Below are 25,376 nucleotides of genomic sequence, written 5' to 3' on the forward strand. Positions count from 1 at the left end.
CCAGAGACTTCTCAAGTCTCCCTGGGAGTTAATCTTGTCTCAGGACTCACGGATGGAGAACAATGTGTTAACACAGTGGACCCCTCAAATTTTCTTAGGCAGTCCTGACAACATAAAAAAAGAGAATATTTTTAACTTACTGGTTTAATGTTTTCCTTTTCAAGTATCCAATTCTATTCAATCCTCTCTCTATGGCACAGCCTTAATTTCTCCTATCTTTAAACTGAGAAACATTCTTCCCCTCCTCACCCCCCGCCAACATCCTCCCATTTACAACACTTGGCAAAAGTTGCCTCATTTCTACTCTGGCTTTTCCCTTATTAAGCCTTACAGCACTGGCGATGTGGGTGAAGATAAAGATTTCTCTTCTTTCTTTACTGTTAAATAGTGAACTGAATAGAAATGTGAGTTCCCTAAGGCCACACACAGTACAACTCTGGTGAGAAGAGTATTTTGACCTCCAGTGGAGCTCCAGATGGAGGGAGCAGGCTTCTCCCTAGTCAACGAGGCCAGGAGGACACCGTGTGTCATCCTGCTTCCCTCGCCCCCTTCCTTTCACGCACAGCCTCCATTCCCAGGGCTGGAGGTGGGATAAGAGTGTGCGATGAAGCAGAAGGTACGCAGCACCCCAGGGAAAGGGCCATGTAAAGAAACGGTGGGGGGCTTCCCTGGTGGCGCAGTGGTTAAGAATCTGCCTGCCAATGCAGGGGACACAGGTTCGATCCCTGGTCCAGGAAGATCCCACATGCCGCGGAGCAACTAAGCCCGTGGGCCACAACTACTAGAGCCCACGCAACTAGAGCCCGTGCTCCACAACAAGAGAAGCCACCGCAATGAGAAGCCCGCGCACCACAACGAAGAGTAGCCCCCACTCTCTGCAACTAGAGAAAGACCGCAAGCAGCAACGAAGACCCAATGCAGCCAAAAATAAATAAATACATAATTAAAAAAAAAAAAAAAAGAAACGGTGGGATGTATTACAGAATGCTACACTAGTAGGGCCCCTACAGCACATCTAATTCAAACTCCTAATTTTAGAGGTACAGAAAGGAGTCCAGAAAAGTTAAGTGATTGGTCCAAAGACACACAGCTGATGAGTACAACCAGAACCCAGGTCACCAACCCACTCCTCTGATCCTCCAACACACTGTACAACTGAGTTTAGGAAAAAGCAAAATACGAAGTCCATAGACGATACTCCCATCACCCCCACCAACCAAATAAATGTATCTTCTTTAAAACTACCTGTGTCTCAATCTCCTATTTCTTTTCAGCCCTGTTAGCTTACTAAGCTCAAATTTTGGATTCTTATCCAGGACTTAATAGATACCCTGGTGGTCTGAGTAGTCAGAATCCCAACTCTGCCCCAGCATGTTGCAGCCTCAGAAGGGAGATCTCTGGGAAACAGGAGTAGAATACAAGTAGCCTCTCCAACTCAGGAATATCTGAACCACACATCACACTTATAATAATGCTGACTGCAAACTCAGCAGCTTTTGAAGCTTATGCTGGCAGAAAGGCAACAGGCTACCCATCGAGCAAGAGAGAAAAATTCAAGAATTAAAAACAAGGAAGTTGCAAGGAGGGAAAATGCTTTGAGTTCAATCTGGAGAGTATGAGATTAACTATCTCCATTCAGTCAGAGCACAGAATGACCTTTTAAGGCAGCAAGTACCACTGCCTTGGAGGAGGGAACAGCCCAGGATGTGTGAACTAGGTCCTTCGACATTCCCTATTCCTATGCACAGCAAGTCAGCTCTTGGTTATCTCCCATGTGACTGCCCATTTGGGCCAGTACCCACAGCGTCTAGGGACTGCCAATAACCAGAGATGGCCACAGGCAAAGCTGGTTAGAAGGAAACAATGGTCTAATGTACTTCCCACCTTCCCAAATAACATGTTGCCAGTTAAGTAAGGACCTTGGTGCCACAGGCAAAGACATCTCCCTGGTAGGGTAGGTGGAACAGGTACTTTTGAACAAGTGGAACGAACATTTGGCTGCATGTCAGCCTTGCTCCATCACCTGATGCAAAACTGTCCCAGGACTGGGGAAAGACAGAAGGTATTTGGCTCCAGCATGAGGGGGCAACTTGGTGAATACCTAAAAAGAATAACTGAATTCCAAAATAAGAGTATTCTGAGGATTATGTATTATTTTTATATTACTCAGATCAAGAGTTAACTATACGAGAATCATTCTTATACCCTCTTACAGCTTATTTCATCCAAGAAAAACTGATTCTCACTGTATTCCTGAGGATGAAGTACTCTAAAAAAATGACCAGGTAAACCACAGAAAAGTCAAGAGACCGGAAAGAAGGATCCTTTTAAAATATGTAACAATTAGCAAACTAGTAAACTGAGAAACTCTGATACCTCTCAGAGGATGAGACACAATGAAGAAAAAAACAAAAAAAGGAAGAAAAGGTAAATGAATGAATGAAAAACTCAAAGAGGCAAGGTAACAAAGAATTTAAATTATAGTCAAATGTTAGGGCCCCCAAACGTTAGAATACAAAGCTGAACAAAAGCTCTTTCTGCTTGCTGGGTCCCTAAGAGTCTAAAATGAGGGATTAAAATGGCTTTATTTCAACAGGACACATTTTGTCATCTGATCTCTGTCCGTGACATGGATAAGAATAAGGAACTTACGGCTGCACTCTTAAGAGGCAACAAATCCCTGAATATTGTGCCTTGTTCACTTAAGGATGGCAAATCACTAATTGCTTGTCAATCAGGAAAAAAAAAGTCTATAGCTTTTATTTTAAAATAAATTTTTTTATTTTTAATTAAATTTTTTTACATTTTTATTTTAAAACAAACAGTATTTCCAAAAAACACTGCTGCAAGGGGGAATGAGGCAATAAAGGATGGGAGACAGACAGAAGGGAAGCAGAGAAAAGACTCTTAGCCTGCAATCGTAACGGTCAGGCACATTCAGAGAGGCCTTTGCTGTGACACTGTCCACTCACCTCTACTCACAGGGGACGAAGCTCAGCAAATGCACTGGGACGTGAGTTAAAGGGTCAAAGGGAAGCATTCCCGTCACAGAAATTCCTAAAAGGTGATATCAATTTGTACTCACTCCAGCAATGTGAGTCCCCCTCCTCGCAACCCAATTTCTAGGGTTCTAACCTAAAGAAGTTAGCAAAGATATGGTCAAAGATTTATACACAAAAAAGTTCATCACAACATCATTGATATTAACAAAGGATCTGAAACAACCAAAATTTAACAGTGTGGGAATGGATAATAAGGTAAGGTAGAGTTACTGCAAATCTACTTTCCAAGATTTAAAGACACAAGAAATTACTTGTGATACCATGTTAAATGAGGGAAGCAAATTGTATACCAAGCTGTATATATGACTCTCAAGTTTGTTTAAACACCTTACATGTTATATGCATTTTTCAATACTGAAAGGAAATTCATAAACATACCAGCAGAGATTAGCTCTGTGCTACATGGAGGGAAGATGGATTTTCATTCTTTCTTTAGATTTGTCTCTAACAAGCATACACATTACTTTTGTATCAGAAAAAAATTTTATGTTAAAATATGCCCGCCCTAAAATAACTCACTAGAGATAGCGATTGTCAGTCTTAGAGAAAGGCGTCCAAGGCTGACTCAGAAAACAAAAAGATTCAAACCTACACAGTCACTGTTCTGAAAAGGATGAGAAATCGAGGGTGCCACAGTCTAGATGTTTCCTCTACCGTGGCTGCTGGCTCTACATTACTAAGGTTTGCAGGGAGCTCTACTGGAGAAACCATTCCCCCTTCCGCAGCAACCACAGCGCCTTAAACGACCTCTTAACGTGGTTCTCACCTCTCAGTATGAGGATCACAGGGAAAGAGAAAGGAAGAGCCCTACCCTCTTGTTTCAGAGGAAGACGTTTTTCTTGTAAAGCTGTCAAAATGACTCAAAGTGAGACACAATCTGAAACATAAGTCATGAGTTATGTTTAGAAACCATGTTATCAAAGCCCCTTACTTCTCAAAAATGAATATAAAGCAAGATCTACCACGCCCCCTTGTGGCAAGCCTGACTACGACAACCACTTATCCGTCTCCACGGTTCTCTGCCCCGGGCTGTGGGCAGTAACAGCCCCTGAGGAACCTGCCCCATAATAACCTAGTGTGTTAAACAAACGGTCCCCAAAGCAACTGGTACTATTTGTCTTCAAGACTTTCTAGTTTAGATCCCAGAAACACCTATTCGAGGATGACTGGGGATGAAAGGGCAGAGGAACAAACTGCAGGGTGTGCACGTGTTGTGGGCTGCTGTCGACAGGCCAAAGCTGTTGGCGGAGGCACACGACGACACCTGCACACATATCATGGGCTGCCACACGGCAGGGACCTATAGCATAAAGATCTCGTTCCCCAAGAGTATTTGCCGATTCTATAAAATTATGAAGAAAAAGGTTTTACATTTACAATCAATGAACTTTGTGCTTAGAAGCTGTTTTATTTATCAGTGTTAGAGCAACCATCACCAACTCGGGCACAATTCCGAAACAACAGAGCTCTTGTTGAATTCTGGCCATAAAGCTCTTTTTTTTTTTTTTTTTAATAAATTTATTTATTTAATTAATTTATTTTTGGCTGCGTTGGGTCTTCGTTGCTGCGCACGGGCTTTCTCTAGCTGCGGCGAGCGGGGGCTACTCTTTGTTGCGGTGCACGGGCTTCTCATCGCCGTGGCTTCTCTTGTTGCAGAGCATGGGCTCTAGGTGTGCGGACTTCAGTAGTTGTGGCACGCGGGCTCAGTAGTTGCAGCTCGTGGGCTCTAGAGCGCAGGCTCAGTAGTTGTGGCGCACAGGTTTAGTTGCTCCGCGGCACGTGGGATCTTCCCGAACCAGGGCTCGAACCTGTGTCCCCTGCATTGGCAGGCAGATTCTTAACCACTGCGCCACCAGGGAAGCCCCATAAAGCTCTTTTTTAAGCTTGTTAAGATCTTGTAAGGAAAGAAAGTTTTCCTAATACTTTGTAAAAATACTACCCACTAAGAAGTTGATTCCGTGCTCCAAGTGGTGCCCTCACGTTTGGAAAGATGAAACACCACCGTTTTGAACATCGAAATGTATTAATTAGTCTTGGCGTCCCAGGCATGAAGGGAGATGGAGAAATCCTCTCAACCTAACCAAATGACTCTGGGAAAGAATTAAGAGCTTAAAAGAGGTCAGTATTGCAAACCTGATGGAACACTGAAGGGACCAGATACTGATTCTGAGAAAAGATAACCTTCCTCTCAGAAAGGGATTAAGCTAAAAACCTTGCCGTTCTGGGCAGGAGGCTTGCAAGAAACAGCTGAAAGGGAAAGCTGAGCAAGTTATCCAAGTTCTCTTGGGAGATGGTTCTTGTGCTTCTCTGTGCCCCACCCAGGCTGAAGGCCTCTTTCCAGAAAAGAATTCGCTCCAGCGTTAGGGTGAAAACATATGGCAGGAAGTTGCTGCTTTGGTCCTGAATGTGTAAACGGGAGCATTTTCAAGCATGTGAAATAAACCGAAGCAACCCAGATGGGCTGGATCCCAACCAGGTGAGTTACCGCAGAGCATTAAGCCAAAGAATTTCCAATTATGAAGTTGAACTGGGAATATGAATCCGACCCCTTTTCTCCTCTACAACCTCTAGAAGAACGTTTTTTCCCCTCCTAACCTGATGGGCTTGAAATACTTGACAGCTCCTGTTTGAGATGAACCAACATGCTGGACAGGGAGGAAAAGCATTAAAAACCGGAGTGTCTTGACAAGACACTTCAGGGAGGACCCTTCATTTGTCGCCTGTACAGGGAAAGCAGAAGAGGGAGAGTAAAATGAAGGCCAAGGCTCCCATTTGCCCAGAAAAATAAAATAAGAGGGTGGAGTAAAGAGCTCTCACCCTGCCCTACTAAAATTCAAGACCATAAGCTCCCCCTGAAAACAACAGCCTTGCTCCACCAGAAGCGTCCTGGGATCAGTACAGATTAGTATTGTGAGTTGTGTCACCAGCCTTCGACAATGACATTAAAACAGGAAGAGGTGACTTTTCACCCCTGGCTGCAGCTTCCCAGCTGTCCCAACGTGGAAGGGAAGCAGCTGTCACGACAGCTTGATGGGAAGGTCCTCGCCGTACTTCCGGAGCAGCTTCTGGTGGTTGTGGTCCACCGACCACTGCTGGGGCAGGTGCTTGGGCTGCATGGAGTCCAGGAAGTGCTGCCGCCAGCGGCTCTCCAGCTGCATGAGGGAGCGCAGCCCGCCCTGGGTGTGGCGCTGAACCACCTTCAGCCCGTGAGGAATGTAGTTTTCATTGGAGATCCTGTCAAGACACAAAGGACAAGGGTCTAACTCCATCCACCTCACTACAAATACCTCCATTTCATTTCTTTTTATGGCTGAGTAATATTCCATTGTATATATGTGCCACATCTTCTTTATCCATTCATCCGATGATGGACACTTAGGTTGCTTCCATGTCCTGGCTATCGTTAATAGAGAGAGTCTGTCATACAGAGTGAAGTAAGTCAGAAAGAGAAAAACAAATACAGTATGCTAACACATATATATGGAATCTAAGGGAAAATAAAGGTCATGAAGAACCTAGTGGCAAGACGGGAATAAAGACACAGACCTACTAGAGAATGGACTTGAGGATATGGGGAGGGGGAGGGGTAAGATGTGACAGGGTGAGAGAGTGGCATAGACATATATAACTACCAAATGTAAAATAGATAGTTAGTGGGAAGCAGCCGCATAGCACAGGGAGATCAGCTCGGTGCTTTGTGACCACCTAGAGGGGTGGGATAGGGAGGGTGTGAGGGAGGGAGATGCAAGAGGGAAGAGATATGGGGACATATGTATATGCATAACTGATTCACTTTGTTATAAAGCAGAAACTAACACACCATTGTAAAGCAATTATACTCCAATAAAGATGTTTAAAAAAAAAAAAAAAAGGACAAGGGTCTGAGGGAAACAAGCTCAGGGTAGTATCACAGTGGCTCCAAATGCTATGGGCCAAGACGCTTCGACAGGGGTTTATGGAGAGGTTGCTTGACTCCTAAAGGGTTGGTTATTTTGATGCTTTTAAAAACATCCTCGTATTGTACTGCAATTCTTTTTTTTTTTTTAATCAGTCATCGATTTTATACACATCAGTGTACAAGACATTTAATGAAATGTGCCCTAAAAGCCTTATATTGTGATTATTTGTTTGCATGTTTTATTTCCTTATGGATGAAGGTGGTCTTACTAATATTTGTGTTTGCTAAAGTAGTTAGTGCCAAATGAAAGAACAAATATGAAATACTAGTTCAAATTGGGGTACTGACCACATTACTTACTATTAATAATAAAAGAAACAGAACTGACAGTGAAAAGGAAGTGATTATTAGCAAATGAAAACTTGGAAGAATTTCTGAAAGGTAGATAAACAACTCACATATAAGTATTGACTGGTGAGCATTTCAGAACTCCACAGAGAGAGATTCTAAACTTTCTTTTAAAAAAATAGGAGTAAGTATTAAACAAACACTAGACTTCTCATGAGCAAAATCTAATGTTTAACAACAATGGAGTAACAATGGTATGAGGAAAACCACATTAGCATTCAAGCATGTGGGCAAAATTAGGTGCTTTCCAGCACAAAAAGACTCAGCAAGTTTATTTGGTCATGCACCTTTAAAAAAAAACTATAAACAATTAAAAAGCATAAATTCAGGATACAAATCCAAAAAGAAATCTGAGAAAGAAGAGGATATGAGTTTTAAGGTAGAACTAACATATCCCTGGAAAGAAAAGATAAATCTCAGAACGACTCCTTTACTGCTGGCATAGAAATAATCGTTCCAAATTAGAACACGAAGTCTGAGGGCTACATGAAAATGTCTTTAAGAAGAAAGTAGATGGTGTCATACAAAATGAGTGATTATTTTTCCTGTCAAGAAGAAAGAAAGGCAATTACAAACTGAGGTTAAAAAAAAACAAGATGAAAATAAATCATGCTCCCCAAATGAAATTTTGACATAATTTTTTAGGAGTTGATGGAGTTTAAAGAACAGTGCCTTTTGAAATAACAAAGTCAAACAAACACTATTCAGGTATTTCATAGGAAAAGAGAAGGCTGACGGACGTTCTCAATTCAGGTATAATCACTGTGGATTTATGATAGCCACAACCATAATTACTTTACCGGGATTTTCTTTTCTAGAGAGTGATTTATCACTTTTTATATAATGACCCACTTTCCAAAGGTTTTGAAAAATGTTAAACTTTATTGGGATCTTTAAGAATTTATATATACTGTTGAGAAGAAACTTTTATTCGAAGTTTAGCAAATTCTTCAGTTTTGTTTCTTTTTTCCAATAAATTTTTAAAATGAAATATAATATTTAAAAATTTTAAAAAAAATAAAAATTAAAAATAAATAAATAAATAAAAAATAAAAACATCCTCTTTCCCATATCTGCCTTTTTAAAAATAGTTTGGACATATAACACACAATCCAGCAGAAGGCATTTGGGGATTCTGATCTATACTTATGGGAAGGCCACTGTATAATGCTCAGCCCCCACTAGAGAGGCCCCGCTGTCTGGCTGATGATGGGTGAAGAATGTTGGTCTTTCATTTACTCCAGGGTTCCCCAGTTACTTCTTTTAAGTTACTCATTCTGAACCATACTCAGTCTCTATATTAGCTGTTCAAGCAGCCCGCGTGTTCCAGGTTTTCATCACAGTATAACACCTGAATGTAAAATGAAAGTGGTAATATTTCTTCGGTGTCTTCCTTCTTATACAAAGAATGCCAAACCACATCCACAGGACGTGCTTCTGTTGCAATGAAATTCTACCGTGGTTGCTCGGTTGCACAGCTAGTGCTGTTTAATGAGAAGATGAATCCCTGTCTCCTTTCTAACTAAGATACCTTGTGGACAGTACTGTCAGCTCCTATGAATAAAGGAAGCGCCCTGCCCGGGGCTCAGTTCCTCTCCCTACAATCCATACCCCACTCTCAATCCTCGCTAACTAGCAGTGTTCGTGCCCCCTGGGAATTTGCAGGGCATTTTCTTATTTAGCTCACAAGCATCCCACTAACTTGCCTAACTTTCCCCAAACAGCTGTTCTTCTCGGTCCTGGATATCCAAGCCCAGCACCCTTCCATCCAAGTCAGCAAGATGAATTTGTTAGAAAGGTCTGTCACTGAAAGGGCAAGTGTAGCTGTTCTAGGAAATACATTTGGGAATTGGTTAAAGGAGCCAGTCTCATTAATTTGTAATATGACTTCGGCAAGTTACTTAACTTTAACCTTGGGGCATCTAATATAAAACTTGGAAAATAGTTTTAAGAATAAAATTTAAGAATAATTTTTTAAAATTTTAAAAGATTTTAAAGATACAGGATATGTTAGCAGTTACCAGTAAGAAATTCCTACCTCATAGGGTTGTTATAAGAAATAATTAAGGCAATTTATATAAAGTTTATTAACTTGGTGGAATAGATTAAGATATCTATAAAAAATTTGTTCAATAAATATTTTTTGCTATAATTAAGTTTGTGAGGGAGGGTTGTTTTGTTTTCATAACAAAACACTAAGGCAACCAGCATAGCTACCAGGATTTGCGACCTTATCAATTCAATTATTTCAACCCCTGTTACCATTGAAAGAAGTGGCAAGTTGGGAAGCAAAACTATAGCAGGTAGCCCAGAGTTTTTATCATCTGGGCCATGTGCCCATTTATTTCTCAGGACCAAAACATGCTTCTCATTTAGGGACACTGAATTAAATGATATGAATTCAACTATGTACTGACGGGGAAAGAGAGAGAAAGCAAGCAAGGAAGGAAAAAGGTAAAAAGTAATTTAAATAGTAACAGCAATTCTGGCCAACATCCCATTCAGTAGACCAACACCCCGGAGTACAGGTGAGACAAGAAACATGAATCCATTTGTCTCAATTCCCACAGACCTAGAGAAGGGAAGAGATGCAAAACCACACACATTGTACTTCACGGGCAACTCCAGAGACTGAAGGATATTTTTTGACTCTTATTCTCCTCTTATGAGCTGACCTGAGGATTTACTTCTGCAGAGAATTTATAAGGTACAACTCCAGTGCCTCTGAACTCTCCTGCTAATCACGAAAATGGCTGGACATAAGTATATGACCTCGAAGGGTCAAGGATAGAAGGCAAGTCTCCTGTGGAAAGTAAATTAGCAAATAGATTGCTCTATCCCACCCGCATGGCGTCTTAAGCCACAGAGACTCAATGGGGTAAGCACGAGGCTGCACACTGCGCCTGGACGACCACTGCTCCCTCCCCGGCAAGCATTCTCACCGAGTAGTCGGGGTTAAGTCACCGGACTAGTCCTCAGCCCCCTCTGAGCAGGACTGTGGATCGTACCTGGTCTCCAGGCCGGCAGCCTCCTGAAGCATCTCCTCCGTGACCGTGTCTGTGCGATAAAACTCTCTGAGCGCCTGCAGCAGCTCCTCCTTGCGGTGCGCGGGCAGGCCCTCTGCGTTGAGCAGGGCCCTGGCCCCAGAACGCACCTGCCGGCGCTCAGGATCTTCCAGCAGGCGCAAGCCCTCCTCGGAGCCGGTGGGGGCCTGGAACTCCCTGGCCAGCTGCTGCTTCAAGTGGTTGTCATAGTAGTTGGAGATGGCGTGGCAGGAGGTGCAGAGCAGCAGCACATCGTGGGAGTTGTGGTCCTTCATCTCGATGGGAAAGTGCTTCCGGTACTCATGCGGAATCACGTTCTTCCTAAACGAGCCCACGCAGAAGGCAATGCTCGTTAGCACACGACACAGAACGTGCACGAAGTCAGCAGGCAGGCAGGCACGCTACTAGGGTTCTGATGTGGGCCTAAACACAACTGAGGAGCTTGGGTCCCACAGCCCAGCAGAGGTGACATTAAAGGCCATACCACCTATTCCACTCTTGGCCCACCTACCTACGGGCCTTGGGTTCCCCTCTCCTTGAAGTGAGTGCAGGCCACCGGCGGTCAGACTCCTCTGGCAGGCCAGGGGCAGGGAGAGGCTAATAACCACCTTTGGGAAGGCTGTGCTCCCAGAAGGAAAGTATCCGAGAAATGAAAAGAAATTCTAATGGCCTTCAACATCTGGAAAGCAACTCTCTCAAAGCACACAGCAGGTAACTGCTACTCCTGAAACTTTGGAAGCCTGGTGACCTGTAAAAGCCCATTTCCTTCACCTGAAGAATCCCTTACTCTAAAATTGGTTCCCTGGTTCATCAAAGTCCATCATTATTGTCTAAGGAGAACTAAGCTCTCAGGGAAACCTCTTGGCAGTGACAACCATTTGTCACACTTTGCAAGCGGAGAAAGGAGGCAAGCGAGTTGCTACACAGAAGCCAGGGAGAAAGCCAGGGGTCTGGGCACCCAGGCCCAGTGGTAACTTCACTTTCACTGCCTGGGGACCCTGACACAGCATAATCTTCTGAGACTATTCTGGAGTGTGCCTTCGGGTCATCTGGATACCCGTATATCAAGGGTCACAAAGCTTGTGAGCCACTCAAGGGAGGATCATAAGGACACAGAGAGAAAGGCAGCTTCCTAAGGAAGGAAGGTCTCCGTTCCTTCATGAGCAAAGGGAATGACTCTCTTCAGGGTAAACTGTTATCGAGAAGAGTGTTTCGTTCCGGAAACTAAGAACTGGCTCAGGAGGGGGCAGGAGCCACTACAGCAAGGCCAGGCGGAGTTCTGAAGCTCTTGAGGACACTGGGATGCCCCCTGGGGACAAGTCTCCCAGCCAAAGTCGGCAGACTCAGTCAAGGGCTCTGCGTGTGGCTTGAAGGGCAATTTCCATCAGAGGCAGACAACAGGGCAGCCCAGCCCACACTCACCGAATGTATGAGTCTTTCTTGCCACACACCACACACAGGTTTTCTTTAACCATCAAGTAGTAGTCTCCCGGGGATTCAGGTCTCCCCGCAGGTTCAAACTGTAGCTTGACCACAAAAGGCTCTTCACTCACCAGCTCTTAGAGGAAAGAAGCAGCGTTAGTGTATGCCTGCCCACCTCTCCCCCAAGGAAGAAGCACCACCTCAGTTGTTCTCTGCTGTATCCTGGCAGAGATCACTATTTCTGGGTTCTGAACAGCCCCATCCCACGTGTCTCTAGGTCTCTCTGCCTTCTATCCATCCCATCCCTCTGCCTTATCTCATGCCCACTCCGGTCAGTGCCCGCATGCACCGAATTATAGATCTAATATGACAGTGGAATCTCAAACCTCCAATGCCTTTGTCCAGGTACCACTGAGCTTTTCTTCGATCACAAGTGCAGAGGGGCTGTCCATCAGGAGCGTGGAGAAAGCAGTTATCATAAAGGGGTGATTTTCTGTGGGGAATGGAGAGAGAAATCTAAAACTGGGAGCTAACTATTGATCAAGGTACCAGTTGCCTTCCTAGATTGAGTGACCCGAACTATTCAACACTAGGGTCAAACATTACGTTTTTGAAAAAAAAAAACACAGCAAGAAATCATGTTTATTCCTCCATCTGCAATGGGCTAGGAAAGAGAAATTAAAATGAATCAGTTTATACTATTAGTTTTTATATTTATAGATTGGAACATTAGGGAGTGAGTTGGGTAGTGTTTACATAGTTCTATCATGAAAGCAAGCAGGAATAGAACACCAGGAAAACTTCCCTGTAGACTAATCATTGGATTAACAAAGTAAATTAAAATTAAAGAACTTCAAGCTAAAGTAATGGGTGCCGCGTGGATTTATTTCTGGCTCATATGCAATAGTTGCTTCAATTTAATCACACAATTCCTAAAGGCACTTTACTATAGGGACCAAACTTCCACTCCAAAGTACTTATTAGTCATCTTTCTGCAATAGAGGCATAAGCTGTACAGGAAAATTCCCATTGGCTAGAGAACAACATCGGCTTAGGACTAGATGCCATTCTAAATAATCAAGTACCAAATGAACAAGAAATCAGAGGATGCATTTCTCCTGAAAAGCATGAGGCACTTCATGTTACCTTCACAGCTATCCTGAAGCAAGCAAGGAATAATAATTACACCCTCACTTATAACTGGAAAAGTACAGGTCTAAGGTCACATCAAGGTCAGTGACAAAGCTAGGTTAAGCTTTCCTCCTTTTCACTCCAACTGCCCACAAATAAAAAAGTAGAAGAAGGGCAAAAGGAAAAAATATACAAATAAATCAAAGGATAGCTCCAAATGTCCTTGAAGGAAAGGAAAAATAGAATTAATCCTTGGAGAGCCTCTGCCACCTTACCGCACTAGCCTTCTCCCCAGATCCAAGGTAAGGCATCATGCCTTTTGCTGGAGGCTGGGCCTTGGACTCTACTAGACATGGAACAGTTCAGTTACCTGGCAGAATAGCCCACTCCAAGGGGCTTTCTTTTATGTTTTCTGGGGTCTCTCCCTTGGTGGTTGCCTGGCATCATTCCATTGGTCTTCGACTTCTTATTTCTTGGCTTCTGCTGAGATTCTGTTGCTTCCCCATTAACCTCCTCTCCCAATCTGCTAATTCCTTTGCTTCGGAATGGGATATCTACCACATCCTGACATTTCTCCAAGACTTTTCTCCAGCCAATGAAGTCATCATTTTCTTCTAGAGTTGAATTCCTAGAGAAAGGGTATCCAAGAAGATGGAGAAAGAGAGCCACTGAAATCTGGGCATCCCTGGCAGCATAAATTACCTGAAGAGAAAAGTCAGAGATCAGTGGAATCCGGAAGGCAAACCAGAGAGAGCAACTTCAAAATCAATCGCAAAGACAGAGACAACTTTTAGGTTCCAATTCAAGATGTACAGTAACCCAGGCACCATGTACTCCTTAAAACCTTTTAATTACAAAAAAATTCAAATGATACAAAAACAAATCAAATAGTATAAGGAATCCTCATGTTCTCTATGTTTTTAACTAACATAGCTAAAATAATGACCTACTCTACGTGCTCAAAATTCCTAATCTATATAAATCAGTGAAGTTTCTTTCTATCTGCTACCAAACCTGCTAGACAGATTTTTCTCAAGTTTGAGGTAGGGTAGTTACCACAGGTCTGACAACTTCACTTTGGAAACTGTCATCATCTACAAAACTGAAACCAAGATTCATTAAGAGGCCTGTGTGACTATTGATCAGAAACAAACTGCTGTACATATTAATACAATGTGTAAAACAAGGAAAACAGTTTCAAACATGGACCTCAAATCAAGTCACAAGGGCCCACTTCTGGAATTTATGTATTTATTAATAGTAAGTCATTCTCCCAAGCAACTAGGCACAGGCAAGCTGGTCATAAATAAAAGTAGTCAAAACTATAATTAATAGCTCTTCCCAACAAAGCATGTGAGGACTTTAAAATTCCTTTAATTCACCTTTAATAATCAAGCCTTGTAAATAACACTATTAGTATGGATTTTTTTTTTTGTGCTTTTAGAATAATAGAAAAAAAGAATAGAGTAATATAAAAATAAGGTTTGGGTAAAATTTTCCACCTAGACCCAACCATCTACATCTCTGTCAGCAAGTTGTCTCCCACGGGAAAAGAGGGTGCTTGAACGTGAAGAGTTCAGAACGCTTTTTAACAAATTATTTCCAAATGATAAGGAATCCAATGCACTTTTCAACAAATGGTGCTGGAACAACTGGATGTCCACATGCAAAAAGATAAAGTTGGACTCCTACTTCACACCACACACAAAAATTAACTCAAAATGGATTATGAACCTAAGTGTAAGAGCCAAAACATAAGACTCTTAGAAGAAAACATAGGAGGGACTTCCCTGGTGGCACAGTGGTTAAGAATCTGCCTGCCAATGCAGGGGACACGGGTTCGAGCCCTGGTCTGGGAAGATACCACATGCCGCGGAGCAACTAAGCAACTAACCGTACTGAGCCTGCGCTCTAGAGACTGCAAGCCACAACTACTGAAGCCCGCACACCTAGAGTTGGTGCTCCGCACAAGAGAAGCCACCGCAATGAGAAGCCCGCACACCACAATGAAGAGTAGCCCCTGCTCGCCACAACTAGAAAAAGCCCGCGCACAGCAACAAAGACCCAACACAGCCAAAAATAAATAAATAAATAAATTTATTAAAAAAAAAAAGAAAACAGAGGAGTAAATGTTCATGACCTTGGGTTAGGCAATGATTTCTTAGATATGACACCAAAAGCATGAGAAATAGAAGAAAAAATAGATAACTGGACCTCATCAAAATTAAAAGCTTTCGTGCTTTAAATGATCCCATCAAGTAAGTGAAAAGACAATCTGCAGAAAATGGGAGAAAACATTTATAAATTATATATCTGATAAGGGATTAGTATCCAGAATATATAAAGAATACACACACACACACACACACACACAAACACGTCTCTTAAAACTCAACAATTTAAAGACAAACAACACAATTAAAATGTGAGCAAAGGATCTGAACAGACATTTCTCCAAAGAAGATATACCAATAGCCAATAAGCACATGAAAGATGCTCAGCATCATTGGTCACTAGGGAAATATAAATCAAAACCACAACGAAATACCACTTCACACCTACTAGGATTGCTCTAATCAAAAAGATGAATAATAATAAGGGTTGGTAAGGTTATGGAAAATTGGAACCTTCATACATTGCTGCTGGGACTATAAAATGGTACGGTTACTTTGGAAAATAGTTGGGCAGTTCCTCAAAGAGTTAAACATAAAGTTACCATATGACTCAGCAATTCCATCCTAGGTATTTACCCAAGAGAACTGAAAATGTATGTCCACATAAAAGCTTATACACAGATATTCATAGTGGCTTATTCATAACAGCTAAAAAAATGAAAGCAACCCAAATCTCTACCAATTGATAAACGAATAAACAAAATGTGGTCTATCCATACAATGAAGCATTATTTAGCAATAAAAAAGAAATGAAGTACCGATAGATGCTACAAAATGGATGAACCACAAAAACATGGTAAGTGAAGAAGCCAATCCAAAAAACCACATACTGTATGATTCCATTTATATGAAATGTCCAGAACAGGCAAATTTATAGAGACAGAAAATAGATTAGCGGTTGCCTAAGGCTGGGGTGTTGGGGAGGTGAGATGGGAAGTGACTGCTAATGGGTATGGGGTTTCTTTTGGGGTGATGAAAATGTTCTAAAACTAGATTGTGGTGATGGTTACACAACTCTGTAAATATACTAAAATCCATTGACTTGTATACTTTTTTTTTTTTTTTTTTTGGCCGCATTGCACGGCTTGCAGGATCTTAGTTCCCCAACCAGGGATCAAACCCGGGCCCCCAGCAGTGGAAGGGCGGAGTCCTAACCACTGGACCGCCAGGGAAGTCCCTGACTTGTATACTTTAAATGGGTGCATTTTATTGTATGTAAATTATATTTCAATAAAACTATTAAAAGAAAGGAAGGAATGAACCAACCAAGGCACAAAGAAGTAACTTACTCAGGGTCGCAGCAAATCTGAAATAGCTTTAGAAAACAAAATCAGATACCTTGATTCCCAGAACTCTCTCACAGGATAATGATGATCCTAAGATACTAACTATTGCTAACTCTTTCCATTAACAATGTTTTGGGGGACTTCCCTGGCGGTCTGGTGGTTAATACTGCGCTCCCACTGCAGGTTGCGTGGGTTCCCCCGGTCGGGAACTAGGATTGCTGCATGCCATGCAGTGCGGTCCAAAAACAAAAAAAAACAACAACACAATGTTTTAGAAGGATGAACAAACAAATGGTAACGAACTAAGCAAACAAGAGAAGGTTGAAACCTAGGCCTGTAGGGGGTAGTAAGCAAAAAATCCAAAAATCAAATTAATCTGAGCCACAAAGAATGGCAAAGTATAAAGAATGCGAGGCACCAGGTATCTATAAAAGCAATGATACAAGCAGGGGTGAAAACAGGAGGATCAGGTGACAGTCTCTGTAAATAACACTTACAACCCCAGATCTCCTCTCTTACAGCATCGGCAATTACTCCTTCCCTGACCCAAAAGAGTAAAAGTTTGTAGAACCAAAACTAAAATGGAGTCACTTATGTCAGAGACAAAATGGAGGTGGCCAATGCAGGCACATTAAAGAAAATGAAACTTTATTTAACATAACTTGCAGGAATTTACAGCTCTCCTCAGAAATCAGCAGAGGATGTCAGTCAATCTCCAAACACTGAGTCTGTTCATGCCATCTTTGGACTTCCTTATTCCCCTGTCTCAGCTATCCTGATCCAAATAAGGAAGAAGACCACTAGGCAAACAATCAGCTGAAAAAGCCAAAAATCTTCCACATTTACCCAATGAAAACCCTTTAGTCCGTGAGCAACTTGAAACTCATTGCTCCCATGGCCTTGAGTTTCCCAGCTTGCAGGTCAAAACTGTTGCAATAAACTCATATTTCTGCTTTGTTTTACTCGGTGTACAGAGTTTGGGTTTTGACAAGTTTAAGTCATATAGTGGCTAAATCACAGAGGATCTGGACCTAGTAATACCAGGCATGGCAGAGGTTGGAGGCAAAGTGTCAAAAGGAAAAAGGGGGATTATGGGAAAATCTACATATTAAATGATGAGACTACCAGCACCTTCTTCTCTCCCACTCAGCTACCAGAATATAGGCTGCGGGGCTGATACCTTTTGGGCAGAAGAGTAGGAGATTCATGTCTGGAGAAACTGAGCGGCCTGAGAGAAAAGACTTACAGTTACTGACATTTGACTTTAATTTATATTAATAGTTACTGATAATAAAACTCGCTAGTCAAAAATACTTGGCCATATGCTCTGTGCTCTCATTCCATTTTTTTAAAATGTCAAATTTAAATATTATTTTCTGTATTTTACAAAATCTCATTAAGCATTATGTTTATAATTGGAAAAACAATAAAATTTTTAAAATGAAGAATGAATAAGAGTCTCTGGAAATTCTGAATTCTCACAATGATATGGATCACAAATTTGGTTTCAAATTTGGTAGCAATTAACTTTTTCTTCCCAATGTTTTATTTGAAAGTTTTCAAACCTAAGGAAAAGTTAAAAGAATGACAATTGACATTCACAATTGTCAACATTTGCTTTATCTCTTTATAATACAATACATGCACCACACAAATACTTTTTTTTTTTTTTTTGGGCTGAACACTTTTCAAAATTAAGTTGCAGCTATTATGATATTTACTTCATCCCTAAATACTTTAGTGTGTATCTTCTAAGAACAAGGACACTCTCCTACATAATCACAACACCATTATCACATTCAAGAACTTTAACATTGACAAAATACAATAATACACAGTTGTATCCTAATGTCTCCAACAGTCCCAAAGATGTCTTTTACAGATGTTGCAGGATTCAGAAATTTTAGAATTTTATTTAGAATTTTTAGAATTATTTACAGAATTATGCAACCTTCATCACAGTCAATTTTAGAACATTTTCAGCAGCCCAGTAAGAAAACTTATATCCTTTACCAGTCATCCCCCACTTCTTCCAGTCCTAAGCACCCACTAATTTATTTTTTGTCTCTGTAGATTTGCCTGTTCTGAATATTTCATATAAACGGAATCATACAATATGTGATCTTTTGTGACTAGCTTCTTTCACTTAGCATAATGTTCTCAAGACTCATCCATGTTGTAGCTTTTTATTGCTGAATAATATTCCATTGTATGGCTATACCATATTTTATTTACTCATTCATTAACTGACAGATTCAACTGGAGCTTTAATGTCTCCTTTGTAAACAAAAATGGATAGCCAAGGATCTAAACATTTTAGAAAAATCTTTAACGTGGAACACAAAGACCAAATCAAACATTAAATTAGAAATTCAGAGGAAAAAGAGGCAATACAGGAAGGAGAAGAAAACTTCAGAAATCTTCAATACTCTAAGATAACAGAAGATATGATATCCATTAAACAAAAATGCAAGGTTATTTTAAAAGCGAATATTGAGAGAAGACAAGGAGCTCTTATAACTTAATATGATAGGACTAATTAAAAGTTGATTGGAGGGGCTTCCCTGGTGGCGCAGTGGTTGAGAGTCTGCCTGCCAATGCAGGGGACACGGGTTCGAGCCCTGGTCTGGGAGGATCCCACATGCCGCGGAGCAACTAGGCCCGTGAGCCACAATTACTGAGCCTGCGCGTCTGGAGCCTGTGCTCCGCAACAAGAGAGTCCGCGATAGTGAGAGGCCCGCACACCGCGATGAAGAGTGGCCCCCGCTTGCCGCAACTGGACAAAGCCCTCGCACAGAAACGAAGACCCAACACAGCCATAAATAAATAAATAAATAAAATTAAAAAAAAAAAAAAAGTTGATTGGAATACTGAAAGATAAACTTGAGGACATTTCCCAGAAGGTAAAATAAAAAATATAGAGATGGAAAATCAAAGAGAAAATATTTTACTAAGAAAATTAGAGGATCAATTCAAGGGATCCAATATACAAATAATATGAGTTCTAGAAACAAAAAAGAGGGAAATTTTCCAAGAAATAGTATGAGAATAATTCCCTGAACTGAAAGACATTAGCTTCCAGACCGAAAGGGTCCACTGAATTCTAAAACTATAATGAAAAATGGCCCAAACTATCATCATGAATTTTAAAAACTAAGAATAAAGAGAAGATTTTCCAGAAACAAAAACAAGTCACATACTCAACATCAACACTGGAAGCTACAAGGAGCATTACCTTCAAAGTTCTGAAGGAAAATGATTTCCACCCTAAAATGCTATCCCTCAGCCAAACTATCAGTTAATAGAGAGGGAAACTAACATCTTTTCAGACGTGCATGGTGTCATAAATTAACTCCCCATGCTCCTTTTCTCAAGAAGCTATTTTGAATGTACTCCACCAAGATAAGAAAGTAAGAAGACACGATATTTTTAAAACAGAGGATCTACTATAGAAGAGAGGTGAAGGGAATTCCCAGGTTGATGGTAAATGCGAATTTCAGGATGAGAGTTGGGCAGCAGGGCTGGGGTGCAACCAGTCCTGAAAGAAGCAGGATGACAGAGCTCTAGCAGGGCTAGCTCCAAGGGAAAATGAAAGGAGTAAGTTACCTGACTGAGTCTGAAGCAGCAGAAAGGAGATCTCTACATAGTTCTGTTAAAGAGTCTGGGGTTGAAATAGTTAACAGGTATATAGAAAACTAGGCAAACAAAAATATAAATTACTACTCCTGGGAAAACAAAAAGTTGTATAAGGAAAAAACATTTACTTTAGTCAGTTTCCTATGTGGAGCAGCTATAAGTAATATCAATATAGGTAGATATTAACCTGATAAAAATGATGATTTACCTCCATTGGGAGCATGGGGAAGGGAATAAGTATCTGTCTGGGGATACAGGAATTGCAAGAGTACTATACTAAATCATGTCTTCCACAGCAAGAAGTCAAAAGATAATATGTAGAATAAGAAAGAGTAACATATGCATGAAATTTTAAAATATAATGGTAATTACCAGAAAGAAATGAAATCAGTTGCCTCTGAAAAGAAGGAAGAGTAATTAGGAATGGGGGAGGAAGGCAGGGAACTACTGGCTGTTTCTTATAATAAGTCTTATAACACTTTGGTTTTTGAAATTATGCATTTGTATTTATGACAAGAAAAATTACATTTTCTGAAATGCCTGGCATATAGTAAATGCTCCAAAAAAATAGAATAGGGACTCTTACCCTTTTATTTAAGTGGCATCTACATTATTATAGAGCATTTTTCTTGGGTATCATCAATGAGGCTATTTTAAGGCATTTCTGCCCAACACATATCATCTTTGAGGATTAGAATTTTTTAAATAATTATATTTCACAAGCAATGACTCTTCCACTCTTCAACTACTCTGATAAGAAGTACCTGATCCTCAGTAAGATTCTCAGCATCCCAGTTGCTGCAACGAAGCAGAAGGGACTTGTCAAGGGGAAAGTTCAAAACAGTCTCAGCGAGTGATTTCAGGCTAAGCCCATTAGAGAGCAAATTGTTTCTACAAGAAATAAATAAAATCATGTGTCAAAAATGGGAAAGGACAAGAACAGGCAAATCAAAAAAGGTATACAAATGGCCAATAAACAAATGACACATAATCTCACTACATCAAACCAAATAAAAAGTATATACAATTTTAAAATCTATCAGATTACAAAGATTTTTTTAAAATAACTGTATCTAGTATTGGTGGAACATGAAGAATCACCATCTAATCTAAAATTTGTGCACTGAACATTTGTATAACCTTTATGAAAAACAGTTTGTCAGCAAATAGCTATCAAAGTTTTGAACATGAAAATTCTGTGATTCAATAATTCTAGTAATTTATCCTAAGACAAATGTACATAAATCTATCTTCATTACAGCACTATTTATAGTAGCAAAGAACTGGAAACAACCTAACATCCTCAATAGAAGACTGGTTAAATATCCATGCAATTAAATTCCACATAGCTATTAAAAATAAGGATGGATTGCTGTGAGCGGGAGCGGGCGACGCGGAGGCTCGGAGTGCGGTCGGAGTCCAGACCTGCTGAAGCCGGGCGTGGGGCGTCAGCCTTGGGTCTCCCGGAACCATGGTGAAGTTGGGGAACAATTTCGCGGAGAGGGCACCAAGCAGCCGCTGCTGGAGGATGGCTTCGACACCATCCCCCTGATGACGCCCCTTGATGTAAATCAACTGCAGTTCCCGCCCCTGAATAAGGTGGTCGTGAAAACTAAGACTGAATATGAACCTGACCGCAAGAAAGGCAAAAGCACGTCCTCCCAAGATAGCTGAGTTCACCGTCAGCATCACTGAGGGTGTTACCGAGAGGTTCAAGAACACCCAGTGCATCCCAGAAGGCTTGGAGAGCTACTATGCAGAGCAAGACTCCAACGCCCGGGGGGAAATTTTACACCGTCATCAACCACTAAACCTGGCCAAGCAGAGCATCACCCGCTCGGTGTCGCCGTGGATGTCAGTTCTGTCGGAAGAGAAGCTCTCAGAGCAGAAGACTGAGGCTGCTGAGAAATCCGCTTAGCGAGATGGGCAGGGTCCTTACAGTGTCACTTTAAGGTAACAAAGGGACTTTGAGGGACATTTCATTAGATATAATTACCGATAATTTAGAGGTTACTCATGTATGGTGCAACTGCTTCTGTTTGCTAATGCTGCTCTGCAAATACAGCTTGCTGCAGACCACCCACGGGCATAAAATCAAGTGCATATCAGCATTGCTTAAAGAGCTCTGACACCACTTTCCATGGTAAAGAATCTTAATTTAGCGACTTTACTGGGATTTATTGGATGCTGTCAAAAAATAAATTTACACTGGGTATGCAAGGGGTTCGGACTTCAGATAAATAATGCATTTTGTGTGATTGATTTTTTTTTTTAAACCACCTTGCCGTTTGCAAACCTTACACCATAGCCATATCTAGAGGGATCCCTTGCTTTGCTAAGAGCAAGCTGTACTGCACGTTTTTCCCACCTCCCACCAATGGCAATAGTGCCAATGGTCAAGATGCACCATAGTGAGCGTCAGAGGGAAGGAAGGAAAGATGCCATCAGGTCGCAGTTGTGCCCTCGCCTGCCCCATGCTCTCTCCTGAGTGCGCAGGCGCTGCAGCAGGTCGGCTCGGGCAGGGGTCACTGCTGCAGGCAGAATGCTGCCTCTCGGTACAGACGGCGCCCGCTGGGCAGGGGAGCTGTGTTTCCCTCAGTGCATGTGGACTGGGTCAGAGCATGTGAGGTGGGGACTCTGGGAAGAGGGGACCCTGGGCCACAGGCTGCAGAACCCGTCTCCCTGTAGCTAGTCCATCTGCTCTGTGATGGGCTGAGTAGGAATGAAACCTACCGGCCCTTTTGTTCTGTTCACATCTATTATGAATAAGTTTGCACCCACAGCCGTATTAGCTACTTAGTTTTAAAACAATTAGCTGGGTGAGAAAAGTGAAAGTGTAATTGCTGGTAAGCCAAGGCTACTTTAATTTTTATTTTGTGGGACAGATGTAACTCCTTTGATGTAAGAAACAGGCAGGAAAGGCTGGGAGGGGGGGCTGGCGTCGCACCTTGCAAGTCCAATTATGACATTTTCATTCACAATCTTTGTAAGACAATATGTTTCAACCTGAATCTTGACATTAAAGTATATGTTTACAAAATTGCCAGTTAGATAAACTAAGTGTGTAAGATGATTAAATAGAAAAAAAGACATTCATGGACATTTTCTTCCATGTTATTTACATGTGTTGTTTCTGGTGGACATGTCAAAAGTTTCACTGTTTTTTTAGATCAAAAATAAATGACAAATAGTGCAAGATCTGTTGAGAACAAGCATGGTGGTCATGGCCAACTCCATTACTGTTTCCTGAAATGTGCTTCCAAAACATACAGTATATTTTATTATCAAGGGTGTTTGGAAACAATGACCATGACCTTGGAGCAGTGGGTGGGCGTAGAGTCATGGATGTTGTGAAGTTGTGCCGACGCATAAGAGCAATAACTATGTGCCAGAACTTCTTCTGTGTAGAGATATCATCTATCAGCAAATTCCAGCCCATGTCAATGCAGTGCCAAGGCAACCCTATTTGTATTTTCTAGGAGACATGTATTTTATTGACTGTAAGCTCATTCACATGTAACTTTGGACATTTTCACTCTGTGCAAATAAAGAACACAGAACCACCCCCCCCAAAAAAAAGGATGTAGATCTATATTGATGTGAAAAGATGTCCATGATGTATTAGTTATGTAACAAGAGATTATGAAAGAAAACATGTTATGAACTCTTTATATTAATATATATATATACACTACACAATAAATGTGTGTATGTGATTCTAGGTATGTGAGAGAGAGGAAGCATAAAGAGTTAACTAGAAAGGTATTAATCAAATGGTAGTGATGTTATCTCTGGGTGTGGGGTTTGGGGTGATCATAAATCTTTACATTTTATATATATATATATATATTTTTTTTTTTTTTTTTTTTTGGGCTGTGTTGGGTCTTTGTTGCTGCACGCGGGCTTTCTCTAGTTGCAGCAAGTGGGGGCTACTCTTCGTTGCGGTGCACGGGCTTCTCATTGCGGTGGCTTCTCTTGTTGCGAAGCACGGGCTCTAGGCGTGCGGGCTCAGTAGTTGTGGCACACAGGCTCAGTAGTTGTGGCTCATGGGCTCTAGAGTGCAGGCTCAGTAGTTGTGGTGCATGGGCTTAGTTGCTCTGCGGCATGTGGGATCTTCCCGGACCAGGGCTTGAACCCGTGTCCCCTGCATTGGCAGGCGGGTTCTTAACCACTGCACCACCAGGGAAGTCTTACATTTTTTATATTTGAATTGGCTAGTGTTTGTGTATTACTTTTCAAATTTGAAAAATATGATAAGGCTACTTTCATTGAGGGCGCGAAGGTACAATAAAATCAAATAATCTTCTGCTCTTCAAACACTTTCTGATTCAAATAGCTGCAGAATGGTGAAAAAAATTAATTTATCCAAGGATTGGAGAGTCCAAACAAGTGCTAATGTAAAATTAAGAACACACCAGGGCTTCCCTGGTGGCGCAGTGGTTGAGAATCTGCCTGCCAATGCAGAGGACACGGGTTCGAGCCCCGGTCTGGGAAGATCCCTCATGCCGCAGAGCAACTAGGCCCGTGAGCCACAATTGCTGAGCCTGTGCGTCTGGAGACTGTGCTCCGCAACAAGAGAGGCCGTGATAGTGAGAGGCCCGCGCACCGTGATGAAGAGTGGCCCCCACTTGCCGCAACTAGAGAAAGCCCTCGCACAGAAACGAAGACCCAACACAGCCATAAATAAATAAATAAACAAATACTTAAAATTAAAAAAAAAAAAAAAAAAAAAAGAACACACCAGTCTACAAAAGTGGAGCTGACTTGCTGGTTACCAAGTGAGAGACGAGAGGCTTTAGAGGAGGAAGCTTGGAGGTGGAGGTTCACATCAGTGTTACTGTTACAACATGCACGATTCCCTCAGGTACTGTGGAAAATGAAATCATTATAATGATGAAGAAAAGGAAGTCCTTCCTTACAAAAACAAGCAGTAACTTGATGGATTTCATCACCCCCAAAAGGCAGCACTGACTAAAAAGTTAAAAAAAAAAAGGTCTGGGGCTTCCCTGGTGGTGCAGTGGTTGAGAATCTGCCTGCTAATGCAGGGCACACGGGTTCGAGCCCTGGTCTGGGAAGATCCCACATGCCGCGGAGCAACTAGGCCCGTGAGCCACAACTACTGAGCCTGCGCGTCTGGAGCCTGTGCTCCGCAACAAGAGAGGCCGCGATAGTGAGAGGCCCGCGCACCGCGATGAAGAGTGGCCCCAGCTTGCCGCAACTAGAGGAAGCCCTCGCACAGAAACGAAGACCCAACACAGCCAAAAATAAATAAATAAATAAATAAGTAAATAAATAATAATTAAAGGTGCTAATAA

General features: G+C 41.6%; 1 protein-coding gene and 1 pseudogene across 9 annotated transcripts in view; one reads left to right on the plus strand and one right to left on the minus strand.

Moving 5' to 3' along the window:
- Positions 1–2,757: 2,757 nt before the first annotated feature.
- The window catches only part of EXD2 (exonuclease 3'-5' domain containing 2), a 98,785-nt gene continuing 76,166 nt past the window's right edge, over positions 2,758–25,376 (minus strand). For 7 of the 8 annotated variants that reach the window (XM_082451667.1, XM_082451668.1, XM_082451666.1 and 4 more), the window contains 6 exons: positions 20,826–20,952; positions 13,336–13,667; positions 12,221–12,327; positions 11,835–11,970; positions 10,377–10,733; positions 2,758–6,296 (listed from right to left, as the gene is read on the minus strand). In XM_082451667.1, the coding sequence (XP_082307793.1) occupies positions 6,080–6,296; positions 10,377–10,733; positions 11,835–11,970; positions 12,221–12,327; positions 13,336–13,667; positions 20,826–20,952 (1,276 nt within the window). In that variant the 3' untranslated portion in view covers positions 2,758–6,079. The remainder of the gene's footprint in view (positions 6,297–10,376; positions 10,734–11,834; positions 11,971–12,220; positions 12,328–13,335; positions 13,668–20,825; positions 20,953–25,376) is intronic. The other variant, XM_082451669.1, reaches the window with a different exon arrangement.
- Positions 20,960–23,640, plus strand: LOC309655942 (neuronal vesicle trafficking-associated protein 1 pseudogene; annotated as a pseudogene). The gene has a single exon. The product of its transcript is annotated as a neuronal vesicle trafficking-associated protein 1 pseudogene (transcript).

The sequence above is a fragment of the Balaenoptera physalus genome, assembly GCF_965194825.1.
Source record: "Balaenoptera physalus genome assembly, chromosome: 2".
Lineage (NCBI taxonomy): Eukaryota > Metazoa > Chordata > Mammalia > Artiodactyla > Balaenopteridae > Balaenoptera > Balaenoptera physalus.